Genomic DNA, 13,131 nt, shown 5'->3' with positions numbered 1-13,131 from the left:
GGGGTCAGGGAGTCCAGAACTAGAGGGCATAGGTTTAGGGTGAGAGGGGAAAGATATAAAAGAGACCTAAGGGGCAACTTTTTCACACAGGGTGGTATGTGTATGGAATGAGCTGCCAGAGGATGTGGTGGAGGCCGGTACAATTGCAACATTTAAGAGGCATTTGGATGGGTATATGAATAGGAAGGGTTTGGAGGGTTAAGGGCCAGGTGCTGGCATGTGGGACTAGATTGGGTTGGGATATCTGGACGGGTTGGACCAAAGGGTCTGTTTCCATGCTGTACATCTCTATGCTCAGGTGGTTTAGGAAGGCCACTGACAATAAACATACCAACCACTTCACAGTAGTTAACTTCTTCATTTCTCCTGCTCATGACTGGGGAGGGATGGACGGTGGTCCGAAGGCATGAAAAAACTCGAGACGATGTTCGCTGTTGAAAGTATCTTTGCATTTCTTCTCTCGTTCCTTCCTACCAAAGTGGATTATCAGTATGAAGACAGTCACATATTTAATTGTCTGCCTATTTCAACATTCCCAGTCGTGTTGAAGTCTGTTACTCTGTTCACTGTTTATGACATTATCAAGTTTTATACAATCCATAAACTTCTAAGTTGTACTGTCTAAACAATTCAGTCAATTATAAACAACAATCAATGGTCCTAAGATCAAACCCTCAGGTGCCTCCATTCAGGTTATTCAAAAATTATTTTCCTTTAACAAATTAGCCAAGTATCAGTGTGAAAGCTGTCAGGATAAGTATTTCAAAAGTCTGGAACAGCAAGAAAACAACAAAATGTTTCCTGTGCTTTAGCAATTGAAGAGGTAGTTCCACTTCAGATTTAAATCTCAAGTATTCATGGGAAACAAATGCAGAATATACTAAAATATGTTCTCCAAATGAAACTTCCCAAATAAAACATTTTGAATTATAGTGGCAACTTTGGTAGAGGTCAATATTCTTTGGTTTGCAATACAAAGAGGGCCAATGAAGTCTTAATAATTAACAGAATTTAAACAGCTCAGTCTCAAGGTTTAGAGAATATTAGAACTTAACAAAACATCAAACTAAAAATGCCCTCTTTGTGAACACTGCATTAAAAACACAGCAGTAGCAAAGATATTTTAAGACCATACTCTTATCTGGCTAAAGCATGACCACTGACCCAACCTTTTTTTTAAAGGCCTTGTCGACTTTCAAACAAATCAGGGGCTCAAGGCACTCCATCAATTTGGTTTAAGGTTACAAATTTGATAATTTTAAAAAGGACATTTTAAAAATGTTGGACAATTTCAACACACAAACAAATCTGCTTTATTACACAGCCCACAAAACACACTGAATTGAGACCCTGCTTCAAACAAGGGAAAACAGTTACTTGAAAGGATTTTCTGAACCAGAATTTTAACAAACCAAAATTTTTAAACATCAAACACTCTTAGCATTTACACTGAAACCTTCCTTTTTCAACCCAACTATTAGTACAACCTTAATTTCAGCGTTTCTCGGGTTTTTTTGCATCCTCCCACTGAAATTACACTTCTCAAAAGAGAGAGCCCTTGCAGCCGACCGCATGGTGCCACAATCCAAGCCATTCTCTTCTGTCAGAACAAAGACTTGCAGAGCCTCCAATTTCATCACTAGGGGACTTTAACCTCTTTCTCACTTTACTCCTCACAGGGGCTTGTACCCCAAATAAACACACAACCCAAACCCCAGTTAAACACAAACTCAAATCCCGCTTAAACACACACAGCTCGAAGCTCAGCATACTGCAGAGGACTCTAACCTCAATTCAACCTACCCCAGTGGACTTGACCTTCAGTCAACCCCCCACCCCAAGGGAACTCGAGTCTTCTGCGGGGTACTGGGGTTAATCTCAACCACACACCCCCCTCTTCTTCTCTCCTTCCCTCCCCCACCCCCCTCCCCATACAGTGCAGAGGATTCGAACCTCTGCTTAATAGCCTATGCCAGACATATTACTCAGTCTAGATTTAACTGTCCTCAGTGTTGACAAGGTGTTACAGAATCAAGGGTGATTCACCAAAATTCATAACACTACTGCTATCCAATTTATTTCAATCTGAGGCTCACCACCACATTCTCAAGTCAATCAATAATTCTGCCAGCAATGTCGCAATCCATGAATAAATAGGAAATACCCTAACATTCAGACTGGGCTGCTTTGGCTAGTCCAAAGCTTGGCAAGCCATTTCAACACAATACAGGTTTATTAAGAATGGAAGAATAGGACAAGAAGAATTAACGATTCAAACGTGAAATGAAAACAAAAGATGAAAATGTCAAAACAGCTCTCTTGCCTGGCTACCATTTCATAGAATAGAATCTCTACAGTGTGGAAACTGGCCCTTCAGCCCAAGTAGTCCATACTGATCCTCCAAACAGGAACCCACCCCAACCCATTCCCCAACCCTATTATCCTATACAGTATTTACCCCTGACTAATCCACCTAACCCCCATACCCCTGAACATTATGGGCATACAAAGTGGCCAAAAACAGCAAGAATCTAGAAGATTGGAAAAACTTTAAAGGTTAACAGAAAGCCACAAAAAGCTAGAAAGAAAAGTAAGATAGAGTACAAGAAAAAAGACTAGCACAGAATATAAAGATAGATAGCAAAAGTTTCTATAAATATATAAAATGAAAAAAAGAGTGGCTAAAGTGGATGAGGACCTGGAAACAATTATTATTATGGAAGAGTTAGTGTTCGGTAAGCTAATGGAGCTAAGGATAGATCCGTCTCCTGGCCCTGATGGAAAGCATCCCAGGGTAGTAAAAGAGATGGTGGGAGAAATAGAAGGCGAACTGGCGGTAATTTTCCAAAGTTCACTGGTCTCATTATTTTCCAATCTGCTGGGGCTGCGCAAATGTGACACCACTGTTTAAAAATGAAAATAGACAAAAGATGGGGAATTACAGACCAATGAATCTAACTTCTGTAGTGGGGAAGATGCTGGAATCAAGAAAGAAAAGCAGGGCATCTCAATAGAAATTGCCCCATTGTACAGATGCAGCATTGGTTCATGAAGGGCGGGTCATGCTTCACAAATCTTTTGGAATTCTATGAAGACATTTCAAGCAAGGTGGACAATGGGGACCCAGTGGATGTGGTGTACCTGGATTTCCAAAAGGCCTTTGACAAAGTGCCACACAAGAGGCTGCTACATAAGATAGGAATGCATGCCATTACAGGTAGATTATTAGCATGGATAGAGGATTGATTGTCTGACAGAAAGCAAAGAGTGGGGATAAATGACTGCTATTTGGGCTGGCAATCAGTAACTAGGGGTGTGCCTCAGGGATCACTGTTGGGACCACAATTATTTACAATGTGTATAGATGATTTGGAGTTGGGGACCCTGTGTATGGTAGAAAACCTTTCCGATGAGTAGCAGACCAAAGTGTGCAGAGGACTGTGAAATGTTGCAGAGGAACACAGAGATTGAGTGGGCAAAGGTCTGGCAGATGGAATACAATGTTAGTAAATGTGAAGTCATATTTTGGTAGGAGTATCAGCAAAATAGATTACTTGAATGGTAAAAAGTTGCAGCGTGCTGATTTGCAGAGGGACCTGGGTGTCCTTGTGCATGAATCACAGAAGGTTGGTCTGCAGGTACAACAAGTAATTAGGAAGGCAAATGGAATTTTGTCCTTCATTGCTAAAGGGATTGAGTTTAAATACAAAGGTAATGTTACAGCTGTACAGGGTGCAGATGAAACCACACCTGGAGTACGGTGTGCAGATTTGGTCTCGTTAAGGACGCACTGGCAATGGAGGGGGTGCAGAGAAGGTTCACTGAGTAGATTCTGGAGTTGAGGGGGTTAGTTTATGAGGAGAGATGGAGTAGACTGGGATTACATTCGTTGGAATTCACAAGAATGAGGGAGGATATTATAGAAATATTTTAAATTATGAAGGGAATCGATAAAATGGAAACAGAGAGGATGTTTCCGCTGGTAGGTGAGATTAGTACAAGAGGGCATGGCCTCAAGATTAGAGGAAGCAGGTTTAGAACAGAATGGAGAAGGAACTTCTTCACCCAGAGGGTGGTTAATCTATGGAATTCCTTCAGGCAAGTAGTTGACGCTACTTCAGTAATTGCTTTTAAAGCTAAGGTAGATAATTCCTTTTATTTTTCAAAAAAGTAAGGGATATGGTGAAAACACATAAGTGGAGCTGAATCCACGAAAAGATTAGCCATGGTCTTATTGAGTGGTGGAGCAGGCTCGAAGAGCCAGACAGCCTGCTCCTAGTTCTTGTGTGCTAATCGAGCCTGGCCAATTCACCTAACCTGCACATCTTTGGATCGTGGAAGGAAACCCACGCAAAGACAGGAAGAATGTGCAAACTTCACACAGTCGCCAGAGGCTGGAAACAAACCCAGGTCCCTGGCATTGTGAGGCAGCAGTGCTAACCACTTAGCCCCTGTGCTGCCCCACTCTCCTTCTCAACATCCTACTTGATGGTTGAGGGATATTCCAGGAAATGGTTGCAATTGAAGTGTGGTCAACTCACTGCCTCCTTTCATTCACTACCACTGGACATTCCATATCTAAACTAGTTCCAATGGAATTGGTCAAGTTTTTGTCACTTCTTGGTGCCATTCGTCAATATTAGGAGTCACATTCTTTTTATTCACTCACAAGGTAGGGGCACATTGGCATGTCTCTACTGTCCTTGTCCTTCATATTTGGTAGGTGCTAAGGAGCCTTGGTGAATCTCTGCAGATGCTGTACACTGCTGCTACAGAGCATTGATCGTGAAGAGTTTGAATGTGGATGTGGTGCCAATTAAGCAAGTTTGTGTGTACTGGATGATGTCAGAGTATTGTTTGAGATGCATCCTTCCAGGCAAGTGGAAAGCTGGTGGACAGGCTTTTCGGGGTAGGGGTGATGTACTTGCAACAGGATTCCCAGCATTTGACTCAGTATCTAGTCAATGATAATCCCCAGGATGTTGGTTGCTGGGGGAGGGGGGGAATTTCAGTAATAATTATACTACTACCTGTCAGGGGGTAATGGTTAGATTCTCTTGTTGGAAATGTTCAATGCCCCTATTCAAGGTTTATGGGGAATATCCAGGCAGGTGGAGTTGAGGATTACCACATCAGCAGTGATCACTTGGATGGCAAAGTGGACTCAATGGGCCAAATGGTCTACTTCCATTACTCAAGTGAAGGTTGCTCCATCCAGCACAAATTTTCACCATTATTCCTTTTGTCATTTAAATCTATCCTCCACCCTATTACAGCACCTTCCTTTTGCTTCTGCCCACTCCATCATGCCTTCCTATCACTTGCTCAAAACTCATTACATCTTACTTTTCCCAGCACTAATGAATAGTCATTGATAAAATACAAACTTTGCTTCTCGCTTAACACATCTGGTGGATTCTGTGCAGTATTTTCCACATTCTTTTGTTCCAAACTTCCAGCAACTAGAGTATTTTGCTTTTGCAAGATATATTCACTCGTCTGTAGATTCAGGGAGAAGGAGGGGAGGAGGCTATCAACTTGAACACAAATCTTTCTTTAACCTGTCTGACATCCCAACCTGCATCAGTCCATCAAAATTGTTTTAAAGACAAAAATGCACAAAGGTTGCTAAGAATACAATTGACTCTTTTAATTGGAAAATAATCAGTACGTAAAACATACAAAGCATTTCAACTTTAAATAAATCCATTATTTATACAATATCTGAATACATAAAATGTACAATTGATGGTAACAAGACAGTGTATTGGTAGAAACACACCATTAGCAAAACATTGTTCATTTCAGTAAATTACCTACAAGTGATGGAAGGGTGGGACAGGAAATTTCAGAAAGAGAAATGAAAGCATCTTAAGTGTGTCAACACAACTAAACAAGCCATCAAGACTCACAACCACCCCACAGACCACAGAACTGCAGCCCAGAAGTGAAAGCACCAAAACTTATCCTATAAAATATACATTGTAGCACAAGCTAAATGCACAGATTATATACCAGAGTTTTAAGAATTAAATTTGTAATCCTGTTACAGAAAATTCAGTGTAGTCAATTCTGTGTAAAATCCAAGGACGGAAGATCTTGTAATCCAAAGAGGACAGTCAGACAAGGTCCAAAGTCCTGGAATAACTTTGAAGAGGAAAATTAAAATAGAAAAAGTGTCTTTTTTTCTCCTGTTTTAAGCTAGAAACCAGTTGTCTGATGCATTTGTAAAAATCAGTGAGAGATACACTCAACGGATGTAACACACCAAAGGTTGCAGAATGCAATAGGACATGGAGGGTCACAAGCACACTTCCACATGTCACTCAACTATAAATTTCTCTTGTAACAAAAATACAGTAAAATGGACATTTTTGAATTTTCACAAAACTTGAAGGGACACTGGAGGAAAAAAAGCCAAACCTCAGATTAATAAAAAGCTGTAGTTCAGTAATAAATTCAAGAAAAAATAAATCACATTTCAGTTGATTTTAGTTAAGGCAACAGTATTTGCAGGACTGATTCCATTCCTTTATGCCCTGCTGCCTATTGCTTCATGAATACTTGGTGTTAAATCTGTGCCAAGACTAAAATAGTGCAATCAGCTTTGTGAGCAAGCCACCTTGACATACCTTGGTAGAAATGATGTTCCCTCCAGTGAGATGCTAAGGCAGCCATAGATTTGATTTTATTCAGAAAGGTATCTCTTTGAACTCACTAGTAAATGAGGCAAAAATCATTGGTGGGGCATTTATGGTACCTGCAGGTGCAATCTACATAAATGCACATTTTGTGCCCCAAAGTGAACTGGTTTTGGTTAATATCATCATGTGCGCAAACCAGTGGCACTATCTCAATTGTAACAATGGATTGTAAACTTAACAAGCTGAAACCCAATGCTTTTAGCTAAAGATTCCAGATCACTGTGATTTTATCTCGGGGCGGAGGGGCTTTGAAAGAACCCAGGTGCTTATCAAGTGCACACAAGGAAACAAACTTTACAGATGTGAGCACACATGTGAACTGTGTACATGTACTGCAAACCCTGGTACCAGTACAGCGTACATACAACAGCACAGTGCTAACCCAGCTACCAGCTTAACGTACTGAAAAACTGCATGGCTGCTTGAAGAACTGCAGAAGTCCTGCAACTTTGAACGCCACAGCACCTCTCCAATTCTTGATCAGTAAACTGGTAAATGTTTAATACTGTCTTTCATTTTCTACTGTTTCCACAGCTACAAACAGCATCATACACAGCAGCAGCTGCCACCCCTCCCTCGCTCATTCGTTCACTTTGTCAAAATGAGCTCTGGCACTACTCACCTTTTTAAACCAAGGAATTTCATGAAACACCACAATTATAGAAGCAAAGACAAAACTCTGCAGTAATGATGTCAAACTACTTCACACCCGTAATATTCAAAGGCTGAAACGGATGCTGCTTTTGTTAGGGCAAATAGTGAATTACTGCATACTTTTGTGAACAAGCATTTTAAAAAAGGTATTACCCAATTGCTTAAAAAGTGCCTATAAATTATTACAGCATCTTGGAGCCCTTTTAGCAACAAGGCAATTGAGGGTGGTGAGGAGCAGTAAACTACATATGCTGTCAGTTTCTGTTATTGCTCACTACTCATCATCTGTTACTTGGTAGTCTGTAGCAATTTGTCCTAACATTTCCACATTTGCAGCCTCTGTAACTAAGTGTAACGGTTCTTCAGCCAGCCCTTCTTTCCTTCGCCGCTCCATTTCCCACTCTACAAATGTGTCAAACAGGCTTGGCCAGGCCTCATCTTCGCTGTAGTTTGTAAGATCGGGACCTATCACCTGAATAAAATTCAAGAACATATTCCACGTATCTCGAGAGATTCCCTTTATTCCGGGTGGGTTTTCAGTTAAGAAGCTCAGCCACTGGTCCAATATGAAAGGTACGTTCTGTGTGAACACCAGTTTCCAAAGAGCAACAGCTATTTCCCTCCGTAGCGATCGCTGACCTTCCTCAGAGTCCAGCCCAAACTGAAACGTAAATCGATACAAATCCTTGAACTTGTCCTCAACTTTGGCTTCATTCATAAGGCTTGGGAATCTGGCACGGATTCCATCAATACTGTCTGCATTTAATGCCTTGCACCCCTCAACAAATTCTTTCCTGTAGTAAAAGGAGGGGAAAGGAATTAATTAGAACATCTTGAACCAGTTGAAAAGTTTGTGTATGAATTAAGAGTTTCTGATGCTTTTAATGCAATTACCTTTTAATAGAGGCAACACATTTTTATTTAACACAATTGCCATCACAGTTACATTAACAGAATGGCTTTAACTTAATAACCGGGCAAACAGATTTCAGAATTTTAGTCTCCTAATTGCATTGATGAATGATTATGCAAATGAAAATGCTGGAGTATTGTGAATAGGGTGGCATGGTGACTCAGTGGTTAGCACTGCTGCCTCACAGTGCCAGGGACTCCAGTTCAATTCCAACCTCGGGCGACCATCTGTGTGGCGTTTGCACATTCTCTGTGTCTATGTGGGTTTCCCTGGGTCCTCTGGTTTCTTGCCACAGTCCAAAGTTCTGCAGGTCAGGGTGGACTGGCTCTGCTAAATTGCCCATAGTGTTCAGGGATGTGCTGCTCAGGTGGATCAGCCGTGGGAAATGTGGGGTTACAGGGATAGGGTGGGGGCTGGGTCTGGGTGAGATATTGAGGGTTGATGCAGCCTCGATGGGTTGAATGGCCTGCTTCCACACTATAGGGATTCTACCTCAAGTATCGACTATCAAGAGTTACTAGTGTCCATTATACAACATACGCAAGTCCAACTCACCTAGTAAAACACTAAATTTTGTAAATATCAGGTTCACATCAAATCAAATCATCCTTTTCTCTCTCAGACCTTCTTCAACTTTTTGACTTATACCAAAGTTATCAATTTCAATGATTTTTTAATATATCTTTTTTTCAAATAATAGTGTGCATTCCATTCAGATGGAGTGTTACTACACAGGAAAACAAATAATGTAAAAACCCAGCAATTTATTTCTGAATTTTTGAAATTCTCGCGTGTGCTGAAAATAGCAGAAACAAAATTAGTTGGTGAATTACACAAAAACAATGTTGGATTTTTTTCTGTGGTTGAATACAGAACCAGATTTCACTGGGTAATTGAATGAATTGAGCTTTGTTCCCTTAATTATCGTCTGTCCCTTTCTGAACAGCTGAAGACAATGAAAAGGTTTAAATATTATTGGATCCTATGGAGGTGAATATCATTAAGTTCCACTCTCTCTGTATATGGAGTCTGCCAAACTCAGATGACATTAAGAATGAACTTGTATTTGCATAGCACCCTTCGCAATGTTGGCAGTTCTCAAAGTGCTTCACAAAAATGAAGTAATGTTTGAAATATAGTCACTGCTGTAAGCCAAAACCCTGCACAAGATCACAAAACAATCAATTGTATGCCAGAGTCAGAGATATACAACATGGAAACAGACCCTTCGGTCCAACTCGTCCATGCCAACCAGATATTCTAACCCAATCTAGTCCCACCTGCCAGCACTCGGCCTATATCCCTCCAAACCCTTCCTATTCATATACCCATGATGCCTCCACCACTTCCTCTGGCAGCTCATTCCACACACGCACCACCCTCTGAAAACGCTGCCCCTTAGGTCCCTTTTATATCTTTCCCCTCTCACCCTAAACCTATGCCCTCTAGTTCTGGACTCCCCCACCCCAGGGAAAAGACCCTGACTATTTATCCTATCCATGCCCCTCAGGATTTTGTAAACCTCTATAAGGTCACCACTCAGCCTCTGATGCTCCAGGGAAAACATCCCCAACCTGTTCAGCCTCTCCCTGTAGCTCAAATCCTCCAACCCTGGCAACATCCTTGTAAATCTTTTCTGAACCCTTTCAAGTTTCACAACATCCTTCCGATAGGAAGGAGACCAAAATTGCACACAGTATTCCAAAAGTGGACTAACCAATGTCCTGTACATCCGCAACATGATCTTCCAGCTCCTATACTCAATACTCTGACCAATATAGAATAGCATACCAAATGCCTTCTTCACTATCCTATCTACCTGTGACTCTACTTTCAAGGAACTGAGACACCTTGGAGTGGAGGTTCATTGTTCAGCAACATTCCCTAGGACCTTACTATTAAATGTATACGTCCTGCTAAGATTTGCGTTTCCAAAATTCAGCACTTTGCACTTATCTAAATTAAACTCCATCTGCCACTTCTCAGCCCATTGGACTATCTGATCAAGATCCCATTGTAATCTGAGGTAACCTTCTTCACTGTCCACTTCATCTCCAATTTTGGTGTCACCTAGAAACTTACGAATTATACCTCCTATGTTCACATCCAAATCATTTGTATAAATGATGAAAAGTAGAGGGCCCAGCACCGATCCTTGTGGCACTCCACTGGTCACAGGCCTCCAGCCTGAAAAGCAACCCTCCACCACCACCCTCTGTCTTCTACCTTTGAGCCAGTTCTGTATCCAAATGGCTAGTTCACCCTGTATTCCGTGAGAGCTAACCTTGCTAACCAGTCTCCCATGGGGAACCTTGTTGAATGCCTTACTGAAGTCCATATAGATCACATCCACCGCTCTGCCCTCATCAATCCTCTTTGTTACTACTTCAAAAAACTCAAGTTCGAGAGACATGACTTCCCACGCACAAAGCCATGCTGACTATCCTTAATCAGTCCTTGTCTTTCCAAATAGGTGTAAATCCTGTCCCTCAGGATTCCCTCCAGAAACTTGCCCACCACCGATGTCAGGCTCACCAATCTATAGTTCCCTGGCTTTTCCTTATCACCTTTCTTAAATAGTGGCAACCACATTAGCCAACCTCCAGTCTTCTGGCACCTCACCTGTGACTATCGATGATACAAATATCTCAGCAAGAGGCCCAGCAATCACTTCCCAGCTTCCCACAAAGTTATAGGGTAAACCTCATCAGTCTACCATGAGGAACCTTGTCAAATGCCTTACTGAAGTCCATATAGATAGTCCATATAGTTCCTGGTAACTTTTATGCATTTCAAGACATCCAGCACCACCACCTCTATAATATGGTCATTTTTCAAGATGTCACCACCTACACCCCCCAACACTATCTTCCATGTCCTTCTCTACAGTAAACACTGATGCAAAATACTCATTTAGTACCTGCCCCATCTCCTGTAGCTCCATACAAAGGCCGCCTTGCTGATCTTTGAGGGGCCCTATTCTCTCCCTAGTTACTCCTTTGTCCTTAATGTATTTGTAACAACCCTTTGGATTCTCTTAATTCTATTTGCCAAAGCTACCTCATGGCCCGTTTTTGCCCTCTTCATTTCCCTCTTAAGTATACCCGTGCTTCCTTTATACTCTAAGGATTCACTCGATCTATCCTGTCTATACCTGACATACGCTTCCTTCTTTTTCTTAACCACACCCTCAATTTCTTTAGTCATCCAGCATTCCCTACACGTACCTGCCTTTCCTTTCACCCTGACAGGAATATACTTTCTCTGGATTCTTGTTATCTCATTTCTGAAGGCTTCCCATTTCCCAACCGTCCCTTTACCTGCGAACATCTGCCCTCAATCAGCTTTTGAGTGTTCTTGCCTAATACCGTCAAAATTAGCCTTCCTCCAATTTAGAAACTCAACTTTTAAATCCGGTCTATCCTTTTGCATCACTATTTTAAAACTAATAGCATTATGGTCACTGGCCCCAAAGTGCTCCCCCACTGACATCTCAGTCACCTACCCTGCTTTATTTTCCAAGAGTAGGTCAAGTTTTGCACCTTCTCTTGTAGGTACATTCACAAACTGAATCAGAAACATTTTGCTGTACACACTTAAATTCCTTTCCATCTAAACCCTTAAGACTGTGGCAGTTAAACTCCTCTACTGTAACCACCCTATTATTCTTACAGATAACTGAAATCTCCTTACAGATTTGTTTCTCAATTTCCCGCTGACTATTAGGGGGTCTACAATACAATCCCAATAAGGTGATGAAGGGCTTATGCCTGAAATGTCGATTCTCCTGCTCCTCGGATGCTGCCTGACCGGCTGTGCTTTTCTTGCACCACACTCTCGGCTCTGATCTTCAGTCCTCACTTTCTCCCATTTTTCATTCATTTTGGGGCTGTTCAAGCAAAATCATAGTGCTGAGAAAGCAGCTCGCCAAACCAAGCTGTGACAAATCACTTCTGCACGGTCTCTCTTGCCTATTGCTGACAGATTGATGTAACCACATCTCGCATGAACACAGCATTTTACCTCACATTGTCTGCATTCAAACCAGCATGGCCATTTACAGTATCACTGCAGTAGTGATCCAAACATCTTACCTGGTAAACTTGCACATAGTAGCTGCTTGAAATTTCCACGCTAACAACAACACTATGAACTCAGTAGGATCCACAGAAAGGTCATTGCAAAACCACTCCATGCCCTCCTCTAAGATGGCATCCTCATGAGCGTCTTTATACCTGCTAAACAATTCTTCGGCACGCTTAAGAGAGAACTCCTCATGATATGAAAACGATTCTTCTTTTTTACTGTCTCCAGAGTGAGTGAGTTGGGGCTGGGTTGATTCCACTACATCAGTTTTCTTTGTTCCATTGGCAAGTATATCACCAGAAGCTTTTGCACACATCGAGCTAAATTCTTCACCAGGGCTGGCAGTTTTCTTAACATGTGATTTGCTCCCAGATTCTTTATCTCCAGTTTTACTGCCCAGAGATGAAGGGGGGTTTCTGCACTTGGTGACACACTGGCCCATGTTTCTCAACTGCAGCTCTAAAGCAGTCCCCTTCCAGTGACACTCCGTTGCTGCTCCATACACTTCAACTTGGCATCAGGAATGCTGTTTACAAAGAAACTGAAAAACAAAACGATTGCAACATTGAACTGGGTAGCTTTAAATGACCATTTTATGCTTGTAGTTCCCACCTTGTAAAAAGAGCCTTTTAAGACACACATCATATCACAAATACAACAATCTCCAAAACAACAAATTTAGTTTTAGATGGAGACCCAAACTCAAGTTTCCCTCTGCTAGCAAAGCTGAATCATAGGCCATTGGAAACTCAATCCTTGCTAGCAGAGGGAACC

General features: G+C 41.6%; 1 protein-coding gene across 1 annotated transcript in view; it reads right to left on the bottom strand.

Annotated features, from left to right (window-relative positions):
* Window positions 1-5,633: 5,633 nt before the first annotated feature.
* Window positions 5,634-13,131, bottom strand: part of dcun1d3 (defective in cullin neddylation 1 domain containing 3) — a 43,826-nt gene continuing 36,328 nt past the window's right edge. Inside the window, exons 3-4 of the mRNA XM_043712087.1 lie at window positions 12,366-12,898; window positions 5,634-8,152 (exon numbers count right to left, since the gene is read on the bottom strand). Coding sequence (XP_043568022.1) covers window positions 7,633-8,152; window positions 12,366-12,799 — 954 coding nt within the window. The 5' untranslated portion in view covers window positions 12,800-12,898 and the 3' untranslated portion in view covers window positions 5,634-7,632. The remainder of the gene's footprint in view (window positions 8,153-12,365; window positions 12,899-13,131) is intronic.

The sequence above is a fragment of the Chiloscyllium plagiosum genome, chromosome 21 (genome assembly GCF_004010195.1).
Source record: "Chiloscyllium plagiosum isolate BGI_BamShark_2017 chromosome 21, ASM401019v2, whole genome shotgun sequence".
NCBI classification, from domain to species: domain Eukaryota; kingdom Metazoa; phylum Chordata; class Chondrichthyes; order Orectolobiformes; family Hemiscylliidae; genus Chiloscyllium; species Chiloscyllium plagiosum.
The sequence above is the reverse complement of the archived record's forward strand: the minus strand, read 5'-3'. Positions and strand labels throughout refer to the sequence as shown.